The sequence below is a fragment of the Plasmodium knowlesi genome, assembly GCF_000006355.2.
Source record: "Plasmodium knowlesi strain H genome assembly, chromosome: 7".
Taxonomy (NCBI): domain Eukaryota; phylum Apicomplexa; class Aconoidasida; order Haemosporida; family Plasmodiidae; genus Plasmodium; species Plasmodium knowlesi.
The window spans coordinates 1,315,313-1,336,365 of NC_011908.2; the positions used below are offsets into that span (position 1 = coordinate 1,315,313).

At 31.1% G+C, this 21,053-nt stretch overlaps 4 protein-coding genes across 4 annotated transcripts; 1 reads left to right on the forward strand and 3 right to left on the reverse strand.

The window, feature by feature from the left end:
* Window positions 1-6,798: 6,798 nt before the first annotated feature.
* PKNH_0729500 (conserved Plasmodium protein, unknown function) lies at window positions 6,799-8,214 on the reverse strand (the record flags this gene model as incomplete). The annotated part of the gene is made up of 1 exon (XM_002258552.1): window positions 6,799-8,214. The coding sequence occupies one exon, from the start codon at window positions 8,212-8,214 to the stop codon at window positions 6,799-6,801; it is 1,416 nt and encodes a 471-aa protein (XP_002258588.1).
* Window positions 8,215-10,462: 2,248 nt separating this feature from the next.
* PKNH_0729600 (NifU-like protein, putative) lies at window positions 10,463-11,217 on the reverse strand (the record flags this gene model as incomplete). The annotated part of the gene is made up of 2 exons (XM_002258553.1): window positions 10,463-10,611; window positions 10,791-11,217. 2 exons carry the CDS (start codon window positions 11,215-11,217, stop codon window positions 10,463-10,465), a joined length of 576 nt encoding a protein of 191 aa, XP_002258589.1.
* A 1,166-nt stretch (window positions 11,218-12,383) lies between these two features.
* On the reverse strand, window positions 12,384-14,933 carry PKNH_0729700 (elongation factor Tu, putative; the record flags this gene model as incomplete). Its single annotated transcript, XM_002258554.1, has 1 exon — window positions 12,384-14,933. The coding sequence occupies one exon, from the start codon at window positions 14,931-14,933 to the stop codon at window positions 12,384-12,386; it is 2,550 nt and encodes an 849-aa protein (XP_002258590.1).
* A 3,734-nt stretch (window positions 14,934-18,667) lies between these two features.
* PKNH_0729800 (nucleolar protein Nop52, putative) lies at window positions 18,668-21,019 on the forward strand (the record flags this gene model as incomplete). The annotated part of the gene is made up of 1 exon (XM_002258555.1): window positions 18,668-21,019. One exon carries the CDS (start codon window positions 18,668-18,670, stop codon window positions 21,017-21,019), a length of 2,352 nt encoding a protein of 783 aa, XP_002258591.1.
* Window positions 21,020-21,053: the final 34 nt, after the last annotated feature.

Consider the following 21,053-nt stretch of genomic DNA (forward strand, 5'->3'; position numbering starts at 1 on the left):
GATGTGTTATTCCATGGAATGGGTTCTTATACACGTTTATTCTAACATCATATAGAACATATTTTTTGTTTGTATTTTGCAAAATTTATATGCAAGAAAACCGTTGTTTTATAAATCGTTATTTTTGTAAAGAAAAATTATCTTTCATATTTTTATATTATACAAACGAAATTAATATATTTATATTATATAAGATTTATGTTATTCATTTTCTGTCACTTTGTCTATTTCTTTTCTTCACCCCTTTTTTAAGGTGTGCTGAATGATTAGTATACAAATGTTTTGTGCATTTAAAATATACAAATATTTTAAAACCAAACTGCAACGATAAACTTATTTGTTAACACCTAAAAATGTATTAGATATAAAAATGTTATGTTACGACATATTTGGGGTAAATAAATAAAGACAATAAGGAATATAATTTACTTGAATTGACTAAAATTATTAACAAGATATATGATAAGCTCTTTAAATTTTAAACCCTCCTTTGAAATGAAAAATAACAAAGGAGTGCATGCTTTTAATTTGTAGTTCTCTTTATGCTGCTGAACTAAGGAATTTTTAAAAGATATTATTTTTGTTTCATCGATCAAAATGTTGCTGAACGAAAATGTTAGGATCTCTACCTTTAGCCTGTGTTAATTTACATGCTACAAGGGTGCATAAAATAAGATAAAAACTTGTGCATTGAGTAACATAATTTTCCAAAATATTTTATGCATTTATCTGAAGTTATGCTACTTGGCATGAAGTTTATATAGAATTAAGTATTAAGAATGTTTCAACAATTCTTCAGGCTTTTTCTTTTTTCAGAAACACCTCAGCGTATTATTGATATGTTTTACACACTTATTTGCTGTCTCTCCTATAGAAAGTACGGAAATGGATGAATTAAAATAATTCTACATGATTTTTATGAATTGTAGTGCTCATAGAAAAAAGATACCTATACACTTAAGTTTATTATATCTCTCATATAAAATAATAGGTAAGAATTTATCATTCCTAGCCATCCAAAGCTAGCATATGAATTTACATGGTTCTTTAGAATCCAAGGAAAATACCCCCCAAATTTTTTAATATACTAATTTGTTCAGTTAAATAAATTAGTTCATCTGTTATTCTCATTTGACAATACCCATCATAAGTAATCAAGATATTAACCTCTTATTTTCTGCAAAAGAGAAACTATAATTTTGAAATGAGTCTTCAGAAATAGTTCTGTGAGTCATTTAATATTTCTTAATGTGTATCAAAAGAACCGCACATTTTTCAAAATTATTTTTCATACCTTGTTTTATAAATTATAATAGAGAAAAAATAGACAAACATTCATTGTCTTTTAAGACACGTGTCATCTTTTACTACATGAAAATAGCGCTTTAGATTTTACATCTAGATAGAATTAACAGGAAATTATATGTCTTTTTTTTGTTGTGTCTTATGTAAGAAGCATTTTGTAAAATTACATCCATTTTTCTGTGAATTCAATAAACAATTCTGTTCTTTTATGTTTCAAATTTCAGCATGTTTGTGTTAAAAGATGCTTAAAAAATTATAAATGTATATTTTTAAAAAAAGTTCTTTTCATAATTGTATTTTAATTACATTTGTGGTCATCCCCATTATTAATAAATTTTATAATACAAGTATAAAAAAAATTGTCTATGAAATGTTCAGATTCGTGCTCTTAAGTTGCACAAAGTGCGAACAGTTTTACGTGGAGATTAAGCTTATCTAGAATATAAAATTATACGCAATTTACTTATGATACATAACTAAAAATATTAATTTAGAAGAAAACAATTTTGGGTACATATAAATTCATAAATTATTTTTTCTCTGATGGAAAAAATTCGAAAATTTCGTTCAAAAACATCGTTCTATGCATGAACTTCTGGTATGTTCTTACACTATGTCATTTCTGAAAGTATGTACCATTATAATAAAATGAGTTTTGCGTAAAATAAGTGGATATATTTCGCGACTTAGAATAATAAATTTAGAAATATGGCCATATATTTACAGGTGTTTTGTTTTTCCTTGAAAAGAGTTTTCGTAAATAAGATTCTATATTCTTATAACAGCTACCACATACAACTTCCAATATTGAATATATGCACATTACTTGTCTTCCATTTTACTTTTTACAGTACAGAAAGAATTGACTTTATATTTATTTACATTTCCAAAAATGTAATAGTACAGTTTCCATTAAAGTTTGTCTAGGTCTAATAACACACATTATTAAGAAACATATAGTCTTATATAAAGATTTAGTTAGTATATGCACCCGTGTATGTAATAATAGGAAATACATTATAATTAACTCCTACATATTTGTATGATGAACAATGAGAACCTTAAAATGTAAAAAAATAGTAAAGATTGAGAAAAGTATTTCCAGGTAAATTTCTAATGTAATAAGTATAAATTCAATATGGTCCATAAATTAAAAGAGAACTTGGAATTATATACCAATTTGTCATAAATTATATGTTACATGTACTATATTTGATAAGACTTCTTGTTTTTAGTGTAAATTTTATACAGCAATTATATATTGTAAAAAATTACATATTGTTATAAGATATATTTATAATTAAAGTAAAAAAATATTTCCCTTCTCACATATATCTGAGTATTAACATATGTAAAAAATAATAATAATATATGCTATTTAGCATAAAATTACATATTTAAAATATATAAAATAGACTGGGAAATAATTATTTTAATCTTAACATGACACTGTAATAAATAAAAATATATATATAGCTTATTTGAATAAATATTAAAATTGAACAGCAATACATAAAAAATATATTTAGTAATTTTAACAATTAAAAAAAAATTAGAACTATTAATTCACATAAAATAAAACAATCCTAAAAATTAATAAACAATATATTTAAATAATAAATATAAATAATAATTATTAATAATTTAAAAAATATAAATTCAGAAAAATAAGAATAATTAAAAAAAATAAAAAAAATAATAAATAATAATAATATATTAAAATTAATTAAAATAATATAAATTATTAAACAAATATATATTTTTTAAATAAGTTATATAATCCTTTTAATTACTTTAGGTATAATTTATTAAATATATATATATATATTACTTAATTGAAATAATTCAATCAGAATAAATAGAATTAAAAATAAATTAAAATAAATATACAATATTAAATAATTAAAAATATAGTATTATATATTAAAATATATATAGAGATAATTCTATTTATATAATTAATTAAAAAATAATGAATAAATTAGAACAATCAACTAACGAATAATAATTGAATTAAATAAATATATTAATTATATATTAATTATATATTAATATTTTTATTATTAGAAAATATATTAATTTATTTGTCAAAACAAATAGTAATTAATTACTTTTATTATATAATTAGCTTAGTTATAATATTATTTATAATATAATTTTATATTGCCGATTGTTATTTATTTATTTTTATTAATTCATTTATTTAAATACATGTATTTAATATTTTTTACTACGTTATTTAATTTTAATTAATTATTTATATGTTATATTTTATTTTAAGCGCTTTAAAAAGTAAACTGTACATTAATTTATTTCAGGAAATACCATATAAATAGTAAATTAATATTAAAAAAACGATATAATTAATAAATGAATATTATGCATCAAAACAATGAAATATTTATAATCACATATATATATTTATAAGAATGTTAAATAAAAAGTAATTTAAAAAAAAATATATATATTATATATATATATTAATTATATATATTAATTATATATATTTATTATAATTAATTTATTAATTTAATATATATTTTTATTATATTTTTAATTAATATATTATAATATTTTATTTGACTATATAACATATTTATTTATTGGATACAATTAAAAATATTAATTAATTATATATACCATTAATTACTTAAATTATTAATTTAATTAATCATATTAAAATTATACTTATTTATATTAAATAATATATTATATTTTAGATGTCAGTAACAATTAAAAAATATATTTTTTATTTAATATATAATATAATTTTTATTTATTTATTTTGTTTATTATATTTGATTTATATATATGTTATATTAGTGTATTTATTGTATATAAATAATAAATATGATTTTTATTATTTTTATTTAAACATTTAATTTATTTAAAACACATATTATATAAATTAATATGTTTTTCAATTTAATAATATTATTTATTCTTTATTTTTATTAAATTAATAAAAAAATATATTATTATTTATATTTATATATTTTATAAATCTATTATTTATTAATATATATGTCTTTAAATTAATTTTATATGGTTAATTTATTTTCTTTTAATAAAATAAATTTATAATATATAACTTCAATTTAATAAATTATAATTTTATTATGATTTTATTATTCTATGTACATTTGTGTTATATTTAAAATTATTAATTAATTTATTATCATTTTTTTATTATCAAAAATCAATATAATTTTTTATTCTATAATATATCATTCAAAATAACAATATATTTATAATAATTTTAATTTAAAAAATAATTTATTATTTATTATTTTTTTCTTTATACTTAATTAAATTAATTAATTTAATTTACATTAATCACAATTTAAATATTTGAATTAATTATGTATAATATTTTAATTACTTAGGAATAATATTTTAATTAATTATGTATAATATTTTAATTACTTAGGAATAATATTTTAATAATTATATAATTATTTAAAAATGTATTTTTATTTTAATTATAGCCTTATTTTTATATTTATTTTATATTATTTTAATTTATAATAATGTTAATTATCCATATTTAATTTTTATATGCTATACAAATTATATTTAGTAATACATATTTTTTGTATGTATTTTATATTTATTTTTCTTCTTCCCTTTTTCTTTTTTTTTTTTTTTTTTTTTTTTTTCTATATACTATAACAGAAATGACTAAACGCTACTTATTATTAAATTTAATGATAGTATACTTTTTTAGTTTTGTATATATGTATGAATATACATTTTATTAACCATAAACATTTGTGCTAACGTCTATATCTTATATTCTTTAGACATTATAATTTGTTAAGTGAATGTATTTATGTATTCTTTAAAACCCATTGCAGTGAATGGCAATTTAAACCCTTACACATTTAAGAAACAGTAAGATTTTTTTTTTAATTATATTTTTCGAATATGTTCTGAGCAGTATATATGACCAATTGAGGGATAATGATTAAAAAGTTCTGTGTATACCTAAAAGAGATGAATCCAAAGATGGATTAAAACGAAGTAATAATTTAACGATATAAGGAATCATATATGTGATAAACTGCCGAAGGTAAATGGTAAAATAATTGTTTCTTTATGCTCTACATTTTATGACGTTCTTTATCTAATAACAATTTTTTTTTTTTTGGCTAATTGACAAAGTTCAATACTATAACTGGTATAACATTTATAAAATGACATTTTTACATGTATTAAATAGTTAAAGAAATATTAAAGGCCCTTAAAATATAATACAAAAGTTAAATGGATAAAAGCTCACAAAAGAGATGGTTAAGTATGTGGGACGAAAAAGGTGTACACACAAAATAATCTAATGACTTTTTTTTTTTTCATTTTAGTTGAACTAATACATTTATACATTTTATTCAATTATAATTACGAAGAAAAAGGTTTCTATTGCACCTTCGTAAATTTAATACATAATTTGACAATGTACCTTTTTGTATTTTGTAAATAAAATACAGTGCTAATTTTTAAGTTCTTATGCAATTGGCATCAGAAGTTAGCTATTTCCATTGACGAATTTTAAGCTAACGAAGCATTAAAAAAGACGCATTTTTTTATTGCAAATACCTATTTTGGAGAAATGTCTACAGCATGTAGAAGTATTTTTCATACTCAAGAAGTGGGCGTAAAGCAAGAACTTAAGCTATTTTTTACTAGTTAAAATGTAACCAATTCACAGAAATTGAACCATCTAAATTGTATACCTTTAGTTTTTACTAACAGATTTAAGGTAATAGACAAAACAAAAAAGAGCTATTTCCTTATTAAGAAGACTTATTTTAAACCTGACTAGTGGTTGCACTCGTCTACCGAAAATATAACGACTATAATGTTAAAGAACAGTATTGATTTTGTCCTTTCCTTTGATTCTTAAAAGTTTAATACAAAATTTAAAACAAAAAGAATAACAAAAAGTAAAGAATATTTATGTTGACATACAAACGTTCACTATACATTCTTAATTAATGAACTGAAATGTAGATTTTTACACATTTCCCATGTATAAATCACTAAATAATAGAAAAGGAAGTGTACATATCCTAATATATAAAATTAGTTCGTTACAAGGCACAACATCCTCATTTTCGCATTATGTAAAAGCCCGTTATATTCTTGCGGAGAGAGAAAAATAACGTTATTCTGTCTTGCATAAATGTATTAAAAATGCATAAATTTATACCTCTTGATAGCGCATTAGTTGAAATTTTTGCTTTTTAGAAATATCAATACATTTTGAATAATTCACTGTAGATATATTTTTATGACATTGTGGTTACACATAGCAATATTAATGATTACGTGTAAGGATAAGTTATCTCTTTATTGAATCCTCCTAAAAATTAAGAATCATTTTTTATAGTTCTTATTCTTATTTTCCAAATTTTGCTACATAAATGTGTGATTTTTTTTTTTCTTCATTATTTCATAATAATGTTTTAACTTTTTCCTACCCGTCCCCATAGATTAAGCGATGTATTCCCTTTTCAACATAGAACTCTGCAGTGCAGAACCTCTATTATTGTTACTGCGTAATATGCATTCTTTAGTTTTTCCCGATATAAATGGCTCGTCGTCATTCCTATGACTGTTTATATTTTCTTTTGGATAATTCATCGTTTTATCATTTTCTGTCTTTAAATAATTTCTTAATAAATAGTTAATTCTTCTTGTTTTTCTCAACAAATGTAGAATATCATCTGAATTTTCAGGAGAAACGTTTTTCATTCGTATGGTGAAATTTGTAACTTTGCGCCTTTTTTTAGAATCTATATTATTCTCAGTTCGTGTATTCCCTAATTTCAGATAATTACTTTTTCCTAATTTGTTCTTATGTCCAAGTGTATTTTTGTTTCGTCTAGGGCTATTTACATTATCATTTCGTTTGTTTGTCCTTTCATAATGATTTAAAAATGAATCATTCAGCAAATATATTTCTTTATTAATGCATACCTTTTGTGCGTTTTCCTGTTTTTCGGTTGTATAACGTGCAGGAATTTTGTGATTTTTATAAGACGGGGTTGCTATTCTAAGCGTATTTTTCATAGGTGGCTTCTTTTTTTTTTTCTTGTTCTCATTTTTTATATCTCCCAAGTAATCAACTTTTATCTTTTCACTTTTCTCTTTCACTTTATGTGTATTCTTTTGGAAACATTTCTGTTCTATAGTTTGCATGAGGGATGAAATATCTTCCACATTCTTAAGAAAGAAATTTATATTCTTGGCAGTCCCAAAGTGTTCTATAAGAGTGAGAGTATTCCTCCGAAGACAGCGAATTTTTTTTTTTAATTCTTGAAAAAATTCATTATAATAATCAATTTTCTTTAGTAATTCTTCATTTTCGGCGTAAATTTCTATTGCCTTACTTTTTTCCTTTTTCATATCTAAGTAATACTTATTCTTATAAATTTGTTCCAGTTGAAAATTGTCTTTCTGAGCATTTTCTATGTTACTTAATTTTTTTTCAAATTGGTTGGTTAGCACAATTATGTGTTTTTTCAGATTAGTTATTACTTCATCTTTTTTTTCAAGGAGACTTTCCCCTTTAGTTTGAGATAACTGTTTAGGTTTAGTGAATTCATTATTTTTTCGATTATTTACTGGGTGTTTTTTGTTGTTTCCGATGTCTGCTACGCTTTCACTATGATTAGCAGAATTGGATTTATAATTTACTTTGTTTCCTAGAGAAAGCCTAAACAACCCTTTGTTTTTAACTTCGAAACTGTCCGTAATGTGCTTCTTGAAATTAAACTCGAATTCTGAACTCATGTCCGATTGATTATTTGCATCACATTCCACTTTTCCAGATTTTGTTGTTGAGTCTACATTTTTTTTTTCATTTAACAAATTTTCGCTTGTTATACTTTTGTCATTCCCGTTCATTGTATTGATAGAAATTATACACTCAATTGTAGGTATGCGTGAGATGGAGTAATCTTAAATTAGCATAAAGAGTGTAGAAAATAAGTTTCCCTTTCTCCTGTGCATCAAAGTGTACATTTATAAACTTCAAATGGAAATGTCAAAGGCCCTTTGGACATAAGTTTACTTGTATTAATTAAAAAAAAAGACAACAAATGGGTAAGATGTGCACCCTTCAACTTTTCGTCATTTCGTTAAAATTTAATTCACATAGGTGTTTATTGTTTAAGCTAAATTGTAGAAACGCATGTATGATTAAATTATCGAGCAGTTTACATGATTTACGTGTAGACACATAGCATCACAAGTGCCTCCTTGGTGGAAGAATGTATATATATAAACAGGAGGTAACATGACAAAATGCATATCTCTTGTTTGGCTTGCCTTTTTATACTTGCATCATACACCGCATTGGAACAAAAGAAAATTATAGTTTTAAATCACCTTTGTGGCTATTTAAAAACAAAAAGATGGTTTATCATTAAAATTGTGCGTGCACCTTTTGGAAATGTAGAAGGGAGTGCTCATAAAAATACACATAAATATTTATCCTGTGTAGTGTTCTGTTAGCCATGATGTCAATTAAAAAAAACAAATTATCTAAGTTCCTAACAAATATTTGTAGTTACGCATTAAATGGATAATCGAAAGCTTAACAAATTTACACATTTATAACAACAGAAATAAATGAAAAAAATAAACACTATGCAAAAGTACTTTTACGCATTTTCATCATTGTTCCTTATTTTGTGGAATGAAAGAACTATTCTGATATTCCTTTTTTGAAATGCAAAATGTGTGTTTTTAAGACAGTTCCAAAAAAACGCTTGAAGTGTCTTTGTGAATTTGGTATGAGAAGTTGATTTTTTTGATTTTTTTTTTTTTTCACCAAAAATGTAAACGTGTAATGGTTAAAAAGGGGAATATATGTGCACATGCATTTTGTAGGTAATTTTTTTTCGCATTTTTAAGGTAAAAAAAGGGGGAAATAATGTTTTGTAAAAATAAACTATTTCTTCTTTCGAACTTTATCCCTTTTCTTGCATTAAAGCAGGGTTTGTCGTCTACATATGTACCGAAGCGTTTTACGCATTTTCACCCATGCTTTAGGAATCAAATTTTAACAAAGGGGAAAACTTTTCATAAAGGTTAGTGTTTTTTCCCAATTTTTAAATAATATGGAAGAAATGGAAAAAGACGTGAAAATGTACATGGGGGAACTGCAATAGCGTTGTGCGTATGAAAATTCCCACTCCAAGGACGTTTTACGAGTCATATTGTTGTACACTAATTCTGTGGTTTAATATACACACATGTATGTTTAAAAATTTAGCGTTTTTTTCATTTGATTAAAATTTCCGGTTTAGTCACTTCCCGTGGTGTGTGCAGGAATGGGTTTAAAAAAAAAAAAAGAAAAATATGAACTGTTCATAATTTTTTACATTAACGAAAATAAGGTTACGTTTTTGCTTCATTAAGAAAAACGTTATGTGTAGGAATTAAAAAAAAAATAAAAGAAGTAACAAATTAATTTACAAACAAATGGTGGAAAAGGGGAAAAATTCTTATGTCACTTATGCCAAACATGTTTAATAAATGATAAGATCGCTATAGACAGGGTTATGTGTGTATACTATTGCCTACAAAAAGGTTCACTTCATTTTTTGGCATATACATAAAAGATGTCGCATTTTGAGAAAATGTTTAAAAAAACAAACGGAAGAATATACTTATGCATTTCTTTTCCAGCACATTTGATGTTGAATCATCTTGACTTTTTATTTGGTTTAAAAAAGGTGTGCACGTTTCATTCGACTTATATTTTGAAGATACAAACATGGGATTCTTTCACCATTGAGACAAAAAAAAAAAAAAAAAAATGACGTTACATTTATTTCTTTCGCTTTTCCTTATTCGAATGTGATATTTTCCGTTCAAGGGGCATAGGTGTCCTTTACCCTTCCATGGTGGTATTTGGACTGAGCACTCTTTTTACATTTAAAGATTACTCAACGTGGTAATGCTGTATGCATCTTCATTTAAAAGAAACATATGTCTTGTGTTGTTGCTTGAGCAACCTTTGCAGTTACACTCTATTTTAAACTTTCATCCTTTTTTCGAAAAGTTCAGTCTTTGGTGAAACACAAATGGTCCTATCTTTCCTTATGTGTTTTTTTTTTTTTTTTTTTTTTTTTTTTTTTGGTGTACATTAAAGAATAATTCCATTTTTTGACACATTTTTAATTTCCTTAATTTCGGATATGTAGTATGTGAGCATATTTTTAATCATATACTGCAGCGTTATTTCACTTTGCGAACATGTGACGCATGCGCCCTCCAGTTGTACGTAAACTATGCCTGCGGGGATGGAACATTTTTGAGGAGTTAAGGTGAGCACATGTAAATGAGTAACGATGAATAAAACATACGTCTACTTCTGTAGTAGTGGGACAGTAGCGCGGTGCACATGTACATATGCACATTTGTCCGTTCGCCCCTTCAATACATGGACACACTTGTGGGCGTCGTTGCTGTACCATCATCTACGTCAAAACAAATGAATTTAATATCTCCTCCATCATTCACGATAACTGGGCGAACTCTTTTCTCTATGAGCAGTTTTATGCTACTTATAATTTCCATGAGATCTTCATTTTGTTCATATTTTTTTTCATTCTTAATTTTTTGCAATATGGAAAGGATATTTTCCCCACTGGAAGAAGAGTCGTCAGAATTTTTTTCAAAGGTGTCAATGAAATTATTTATTTCGTTTACGTATTTCACGTAATCCGCATTTTTTGATGTCGAAAAAAGGATGCGATTCGCGTTTTTCGTAGCAAGACATTTATTTAAAGAGTCCACATAATTTAAGAAATGCACATTCATTTTACTGCAAATGTTAACAGTTATTTTGCCTTTCAGACATAATCGTCTACACGATGATATGTTTTTGAAATGCATCATTTTCGGTTGGACACAATTGAGGAGTACTTACGAGTGTGTGTAAAAATGTCTCTGAACATGGGTAAACGGAAGCATTTTTTTTTTTTTTTACTCAATTTGAAATGCGCAGAATGCTGCCTTAAATAATTGGCTCCTTTTCCAGCGGTGTGATTTTTTAAAATGCTTATTTAAATGTCACAGCTGATGTGATTTGACGGATAATTTGCCACAAAGCAGGAGAGCCTTTCGCATGTAAAAATAGGCTTGTACATATGTGCACATGTTCAAACAAATGTTCATTTTCTGGCACTGCATTTTTGCTCTCACATAAATATATTCATGCGTCAGGCTCATAAATACATACGTACACGTTCGCTTTAAAGTAACCGCGATGTTTCCCTACGAACCCAGCCAAATTGATCTTCCACCATCCGAATGGGCGAAGCTGATTAAAGCAAGGCTGTACGAACTGAAAAAGGAAAGTTGCGCCAGCAGAAAGGTACGGCTTAAAAGTTTTCAAAAGGTGCAGAAAAAGCCCATTCGACCTATGCCCATATAAGAATATGTATGTGCATAAACACTGTCAGCAAATGTTTGCATGGGTGCGGGGGATGAACAAAAATTACTGATAAACTACGTAAATCGTTCAAACAGTAAATAAAAAGGGCGGATAATTTAATTGTGCGTTTTTGTGTATGCTTTTTTTTTGTCAGCACATATGGTAGTTTTGAAAAAATAAACAAAGTTGCATTTTATTTTATTTTATTTTATTTTTTATTTTTTAAATTTCCGTGTTTGGCTGTTTGTGCAGTACTTCCCAAGTGACACACACGTCGGGGAGAGAACAATTGAGCGCTTTTATGGGTTTTTCTTAATTGAACCCTTTGGAAGCGTACATTCACTGTGCGCTGCGCATCTTTGCAACGGCGCACCTTTTTTCTTCTTTATTTTTATATTTACTCTCATTTAACTTCATTTTACAATTTGTACACCTGTGTAACAACGCAGATGCATTCTTGCGACAGCAGGAGGGGCAGCGGAGGGGACAAGAGAATGGGGGGCTACTGTGAACGCGGTACAGTTGCGTTCTTGTGAGTTAGCGCGGGAGGGTGCAAACGCATGTGTATATGTATATATATATATATATATATATATATATATATATATATGTTTACACGTGCACATGTTCACGCCTCGCCTATCACCAAACCACTGGCAACAATTTTGTTTTCCTCAGAGAGAATAAAGCGCGAGAGGGGCGAGATGCTGCATGAAAGGAGGTCGTAGACGCTGAAAAAGGGGTTGTCCTGCGAGATGTAGTAGTTTAATTCGGGCCTGAAGCACTGCGTGCACATGAATGAATTATCATTAACAAGAAGCTCAAGGACGCCAATATCATCGCTGCGTAAGCATTTTTTATTATTCACTTTTTCGTAAAGCACGTCCACATTTTTTACATAATTTTTTAAATCAGTAATTTGTGCCTCATCATTTGCCTTACATTCGGCGTCTAATTTACCTTCCCCCTCCGCTCTGTGATAACTTAAGGAATCGCTTTTATTTTTATACATATAGAGAATATTTTGAACTGTTACGCTATGCGAAAAGTTTAAGGAATATAAAAGATACACTCGTCCTATGATCAATGGGATTTTAACTTGGTTCACTTTTATTAATACTTTCACTTTGTTGCATGCAAAGGTGGTATTTTTTGCCCCATAAGGTGCGCTTTTTATTTCCGAATTGGTTGGTACGTTATTTACCAAAACTGATCCGTTCTTTATCTTGTTATCATCAATTTTGAAGAAGACGTTTTCTACGATGTCGTTCGTTATATGTGCATTTTTGCTAATCGGGCACGATGCAATTATCTTGGGTAAAATGTTTATAAAAGATTCGAATTCGTCTTGTCCGTTGTGAGCACTGCGAAGGGTATGACTATCACTGCCATTACCCCCAGGGTTATTACTTTTTTTGGGTGCCATTTCTTGTTCTAACACCTTCGTTATGAAAGGAAGATTCTTCGTATTGGTTAGGTAGTCACAGAGGTCATCTATGTTGACGTATTTACACAAAGTGGTGTCCTTTTCAATTTTCTTCACTGTAATTTTTTCGCCAACGGGTAATAAGACGTAGTTATTTTTACTTTTTAGGAACCCATGCAATACTTTAATATTTGCATTGATCATATTATTTGATTCTGTTAAGTCTTGGACAACCCCTACAAATGTGTCTTCTTCATTTGGAGATTTCTTGATCGAATTTGTTATGTTTCCCTTCCCATCTTGGCAAAAGTTGTAAAAAATGTTATTCAAAAAGAGGTCATTGTTGCTGACAAAATTGTAGTAAAAAGTTAGAGCCATCTTTTTATCACTCAGAACCTCCGCACATACTTTTAGCCGGAATAAATCTTTCCTTAAATTCATGTACTTAATTTCATCGTATAGGCTAAAGGTGTTATTCAGTAATGGCCTTTTATCTTCCTCAAATTTAACCACGTTCAAATTTTTGTACGCAGAAAGGGGAATGAACGTTAAATTGGGTTCAAATAGTGCTTGATTCCCCGTGGCAGTAGAACTGCTTTTTTTTGAGCGTCCACCCTTCACGTAGAAGTTATTACTAAGAACAAAATTGTAAATGCTGTCACTTTTGGCACATTGAAAAAAAGACTTTATCGTTTTACATATATCTTCGAACACTTCTGAGTCATAATCGAACAGATCTAACTTGTTTACCGCTACAATTACGTTAGAAATTCCTACTGCTTCTAATATAGAAATGTTTCTGTAGGTCTCATCATTTTTTTGGTTGTAAATGTTATTTGCATCTACAACTAGGATGGCAGAATCTGCAAAAAAACTCCACGTGTGCAAATTTGTCACCAGTTCGTTGTGTCCCGGGGTGTCAAAAATGTTTATTTTCCTTAAAAAGTGCACATCACTGTGAATGGTTTTGTTTTTGTAAAAATCGTCAAATATGGTTCTGTCCGTGTAGGGAGCATGTGTGGCGTTCTTGCCGTCGGCGCTTTCCTGACTGCTCTTATGGGGCCTATTGGCCCCTTTTTTGCTCCCCCCCTGAGTGCTCAGCACACGATTATAGGCTTCTTGTAATTCCCCCTTGGTGTAATATACGTAGAATTCTTTTTTTTTGTTAAAAAGTGTTATGTTTCTCTCCCTTTCGTCGTCCTCTTCGTCTAATATGAAGGTATACTTGGAACTTTCCCTGACGTGTTCATATTTTTTCACCGTTTGTTCGCTTACGTAGCTTAAGTTGTACAACAATGCTCCTATGAGGGTGGACTTTCCCGCGTCGATGTGCCCGAGCACGAGGATGTTCAGCGTACTTAGCATGATGCACCTGTTGCCTTGGCTGTCCGCTTGGATCTCATTCTGGAGAGCGTTCGAAGTGGTGTCATTTTGGTTCTCCATTTGGGTTTCCTCGCCCTGTCGGTTTGGCTTCTTCACCTTGGCGGTTTCTGCCTGCTGGCTTGGCTTCTTCACCTTGGCGGCTTCTCCCTGCTGGTTTGGCTTCTTCACCTTGGCGACCTTACCCTGTTGTTTTGGCTTCTTATCAAGTGCCTTCCCTTTGGTGTTATCTTTTCCTTTCGTTTTCGGGATATCCATCCCTTCTTGGCATTCAAACTCGGAGTAATATTCCTCATTGTAGTTGTCGTAGTCCACTAAGTCGTCCTCGTAGTCATCATACAGGAGGTTTTTCCCCCACTTTTTGTTGCTCATTTTGTTGATTTAGGCGATTTGGGAGTGCACACGTGGGAGAGTTTACGCATGCCTTCACATCAGGAGGAAGATGTTTCTTTGTCTCCTACTCTCCTACTTCTTGTGCTTTACGAACGGGTTCGGTTTAAGCAGACCTTCATGGGGGCCAGATGGGCCTGGAGAATCTCTTTCTGGAGAAAGGGTGTTGTTTGCCCCTTTTTGCGCAATAAATACGCTACCTCCCTCTTTGTCGCTATTGTGCTCTTTGCTGCTATCACTTTGTGGCGTGTATATTTTTCTCTTTACGTGCAAAATGAAAACGTCTCTTCGGCATGTGCACACGGGGATTACGCGAGTTTTGGACTCCCTTGGGGGGCGAAGAAGAGAAACGAAAATTGGCACATCCTATTCCAACCTTGATTGCGATGAGATATAGTTATGCCCTCTTTCCATGTTATAATTTCGCTTGATGTTTCAACCGGGGGGGGGCGGAAAAAAACAGACCCCGTTCAGTGTTACAGTATGGTGTACGTAGCGCCCCACAAGTGTTAGAATATCGGAAAAAATAAAATAATAAAATAAAGGAGACCTTAATTTGTTTTTCTATTTTCTCCCCTACACATTGAATGTGGTTCCGATGATGATTTACAATGTTAAACTGCTAACTTTTTTCCACGGGGGATATTCCGTTTTGCATGAATGTTGGTTCCCTCGAGAGATGGATACAACTCCGTGTGTAATACGAACAATGTGGGATAGGCACCCTGATGATAATTCAACATAGGGAAAGTTATTCCTGCCTTTTCGGAGTGGGTCAGGCGCCGCGGATTCGTTTGTGTGAAGCGTTGCGCTGAAATGGGGAGTGAAGAACGATCTGCGAAAAAGTCTAAATTCCGAAATGCCAGAGGAAGGACAGGGTAAAAAAGTTGGCGTAAAAATATATCCCAAGTAGAGGAACAAAATTTACCAAAGGTGATCACCCACAGGATATTGTACATAAGTTAACTGTACACATGGCAGGAGTCCTGCATAGTGTTGCCTTTTCCTGGCTAATAGCGAGATGCTCTTTCACCTCAGTAGGGTTTTAACCCTCCCCCCATTACAACACGGATGGTGATACACTGGTTTATATATATGCCGTTACACTTGGGCTGAAAAATGGGACGTGAGAAAATTCATTCCTTTGTCATAAGTAGGAAGAAGTTTGATGTGAAATGGAGAATCTGCCTTTTTTTTTTTTTTTTTTTTTTTTTATTTTTAGCACTGTTGCGAATTGTTCACATTTGTGCGAGTGAAGAGACCAAATTGTTTGGAACAAAATGGGTTACCTTTTGAAAAAAAATAATTTTACCATTTTGGAATATGTGCGACGGGACTGGGGGGCGGGGGGATCAGTCAATGTGTGCATGTTACGTATACTGTGGTGATAAACACATGGGGATAATTTACGGGGGTTCGGCGTGCGTAAGCATGTGCGAGAAAAAAAAAAAAGAAGTTAGCCATATCAGCATGAACGTATCCCCCACGTATGGGTAAATACAATTCAGCTACTTCAAATTGAGTGCATAAAAAGTGATACAGTGGAATGGACCATAGAAGTAGCATTATAGCTTTTCGACAACCTTATGTCCCTATCAATCCGTGTGATGAAGTAGTGATATGGAATTTTCCCCCCTCGAAAAAAAAAAAAAACATAAACAAATCGTACATATAGACACCTTTCCCGCATTTTATGGACGACGTGCATTGAGCCACTACTGCTTTGCTTTCCATGATCCGACTCTATTTTTCTTGTCCACATTATTCTGTGTACATGACCACATAATGTATCTGCCGGATTCTTCCTCATACGGCTGCACCGGCTTAGTGTTGAAGGATATATAGGACCCAAGTCCTAATCTACCAATGGGAGGAATAATTCCTACCTCTTTTTTTTTTCATTTTCCATCTTTTGTCTTTTCCTTTTTCGGCGAATGCACAATGTTTTGTGGGAGTATGTCGTTTTTTCCTTTTCGTTTCGCCTTTTGGTGATTCAGTGGGAAAAGAGGTGTACGAGTATATTTCTCACTCCCCCCTCTCCATACACGCTCCTAATCCGACTCATGACCACGGGTCCATTTGTTTTTATTTTCCCTTTAGTGGACGGCCTACTCAATTATGGTTTTAAACGACTTCACCGTGCATACTTGTACAATCCTCCAATTGGGGAAAAGATTTCTGGCCCTTTCGGAAATTTTATGTGGTCCCCTAAGTTGCGGCTGTGGCTATTTACAGTGACTAGTCCACTTGCATTAGTGACATATCCTGCTCGGGTGAAGTATGTCGGTGAAGTACGTCGGTAAAGAACATCGGTAAAGAACATCGGTGAAGAGTTTTCTTTATTCGTTTCTTCCCCTCAGCTTTCAGGAGGAGAATTGCAGGCTGTTTGACGATGATTTAAAGGGAATTAAAAATTATGCTATGTGGACGAATCGAACTGCATTTTAAAGCGAAAAAAAAAAAAAAAAAAAAAAAAAAAACTGCGTCAAAAAATGCGTACAGTAACAGCGCTGTTGGGGAAAATAGTAATTTATAAAGAGGGTTTTTAAAAAGCGATTTACAAAGATAATTCAAAGGAATGATTCCAAAAAAAAAAATGATTTAAAAAAAACAGGTAGAAAAAACAATTTTAAAAAGTGAAAAAAAAAATATATATAAATTTTAACTTTTGAAGTTTAATTGAATTGAATTGAATTTTTTTTTTTTTTTTTTTTTTTTTTCAATTTAAAAATTAATACAAAAAATCTGCTTCAGAAGAGAACTCCGCAAGCATTTTATTACCCAATTTTTTTTTTTTCGAACTTTTTCCCTTCCTACCTTTTGTTTTCCAACCATATTTTTCTGCAGCTTTTTCTTTTCAATTTTTTTCCTTTCCAATTTTTTCCATTTTAAAATATATGTTAATTAATTCTAACCCCAGCTAGTCCCATAATCCCCAAATAAAAAAAAACTTCACGTAAAAACTGACGCAGAGCCCAGTAGAGAAGCGAAGCGCAAACCAAACAAAGGTCTGTACCAACAGGAACGATCACAGCGTTGTTCATAATTCTATATCCCTTCTTGTTTGGGAGGCACAAGTCGAAGTACATGTGGAAAATTTTCCATTTTTGAAGCAGGCTAAAAGAAGGAAAAGCAAAAACATTGCTCACCGTATTATATTTCGGCCCTTCATATGTCGTTGCTGCAGCTTCAAGGGAAAATTCATGAGTTCTATATTTTTCATGTTCCTGTAACTATCGTATGCCTACAACCACGTTTAATTTTTTCTTTTGGTCGTGGAGAAGCCATAATTGACTCTCCTTCGAACCTGTTCCACATCACAACGGGGGAAGGTAGATGCGAGGTGAGGACATAAAGTTCCAGAGGAGGGGGAAAGGAATTTATCATTCACTTTGAACCAATAGAAGAACGAAGGCAGATCAGAATAATTACCTCACGGGAGGGGTTCCCCCCGTTTTCGCGTGCTATGTATTTGCATACGTATGTATACCCGCTTGCGGAGAATTTGCACCAAATTTATGAAGGGCATCCCCCTCCCCTTGTACATAAGTGAAGAAGTGTCATACAGGTAGATCCTACAGGTCTCCCTGCCCCATAGGGTGACACCCTTTGTCCAAGCAGTAAGTGTAGACACTCTCCAGTGGAAGAAGTGTACGAAGACGATTTACGGTGATTTTTCCCCGCAAAAAAATAAAAAAAAAAAAAAAAAAAAAAAAATGGAAGAAAATAAAAAAAGAGGGAAGAAAAAGACGGAGAAGTCAGAAATTGAACTGTTATTTGTTGACCTGTGCCATGTGAATAAAGAAAGAAGGGACACAGGAATAAAGGCCTTGACTGATTATATAAAAAAAAAAAAAGTACCTCTGGATGGACATAATTTGTCCTACATTTGCAAAGGCCTATTTTACTATTATTGGCTATGTTACTCATCGGAAGAGCAAAAAATCGCAGCTTGCAAAATAAGCAAAATTTTAAGAAACATTGATGAGGTGGACAAGAGCGAAGAAAAAAAAGGCGTCTTCCTATTTTTGCAAAACTTTTTAAGGGTTATGTCTAGTAAGTATGACTCTCTGGACCTTTACCGCTTGAACAAGTTTTTATTTTTATTCAAAGTTTTCCAGGCAGAGTGTCTCCTTTTCCTACATCGGTACTCATGGCGCAGTGATTACATCAAGAGGTATAACAAAATAATGCTTCGAATATTTGACGACACAAATGACGTTTTTTACAATCACATCGATACATTTTTTAAAGAATTTTTTGGAAACCAATTTTATTTAAAGGCTAAGGATCAAAATGAAAAAGTGCACATAAAGAATTTTCTCTTACTCATGGACTTTTTTTTTAAAATTATTTGCAAGACAGAAAGAAAACACATAATCGATGTAATTAGAAATAAAATATTCTCTGTCATTTTGAAGTTAAATGTAGGGAAAAATATGCTGGAGAAGAGAATTTGCAGGTACCTTGGGAAATGCAAAAATCCCTATGCTACCAAAGTCCTCAGGGGGTTTTACAATTCCTTTGTTGCAGGCCACGGTGAACGTGGGGGGAATAAGCAGAAGTGCAACAAGAAGGACAAAAAGAGTGGATCGAAAAAGACGCCCATTTTTGTGGAAAACTTTGAGGCCACGGGGGCGTACAATGGTTCCGCTTCTGCCCCGTCCAGGGAGGAAGAACAAATTTCGCGAAATAATGGAGATTCCCATTTGACCACCCCTAGGGATGGCGCAAAGGGTGGAGAGAAACAATTGGATGGTGTGCTTAACTGTAAGAAGAGGTCCAAAAGGGATCGAGCGTCGAACGAGTTCAACCGCCTCAGGGCGATCATCGAGGAGGGCGACGACGCAGAGATGGAAGACGACCTGAGCAGTGATTTGGAAAGTGATATAGGAAGTGACGAGGAAAATGATATTGGAATGAATATGGGAAAGGACCGCATGAAGGGGAAGAAGAAGAAGGTCCTGAAGCGAAAGAGAGAAGAGAACGGTAACCTGGACGATAAAAAAAAGAAGAAGAAGAAAAAAAAAAAAGTCAATATGCAGGAAGCGATAATTATGGAAGACAATTTGGTGGGAAAGATGAAGTCGTCGTCCAAGAAGAACAAAAAAGAAATTGAAAAAAAAAAAAAAAAAAAAAAGAACAAAGACAAATACAACAACGGAGAAGGAAGCAACGCGCCCGATGGAGAACACGCAAGCAGCTCAATCGAAGGGAAAGACAAACACAAACTTAATATCATAGACTTTATCCAAAATAACAAACGAGGTTTTTCGGGGAGTATTATTCTCGAAAATAAGGGGAAGTCGGATTTGCCCATCTATTCCATTGACAAGTCGGACTTGCAGGGAGGGTGCATACAGGGGAGGAAGCTAAAAGTGAACAAACACTTGAAGAAGAAAAATAGCGCCTGCTCTGCTAGTAGCGATAATCGAGTTTGTCAAACACACCCGTGCTACACCCTGCTGACAAATGACGAGGGAGAAGACGACATATGTCTACAACTCGAAAATGCGGACAGGGGAGATGTAGTTGCTAACGGAGATCACAAGAACGTGCACATAGGAATGATAAAAAAGAAAATAGTAAAAAGCAATGTGGAAAAGTCAAAAAAGGGGAAAAAAATGGAAAAATTTGCCAAACTGGGAAAAATGATCAAGCTAGCGAAACAAGGCAAATTGGTGAGGCTAGCGAAACAAAGCAAGTTGGCCAAGCTGGCGAAGCGAAATAAAATGGCAAAAATAGCTAAACAAAACAAAAAGTCAAAAACGGAAAAAAAAAATTCTATGATAATAGGCCAAGGGGGCGAAGACAAAAACAAAAGCGCGCTGAGCAACGGCGTAGCAACCGATGCGAAAGGGAAAATCAGGGAAAGGAGAAAAAATGGCATCGTCAAGAAAACCATTTTGAAAAAAGGGAAAACCAAGTCACACGTGACAAAAAGAGTTCATTTTAACCTGAACAAAAATACCATCGAGTACATTCCGCGCATAAAGAAGAAAAATGTCAATTCGTATTTCTTTCTCGACAATTTTCGCAACTTAATTAATGTCCCCGCGTTTTTGTAGCAAAAGGGGGAATAAATAAAAAAAAAAAATAAAT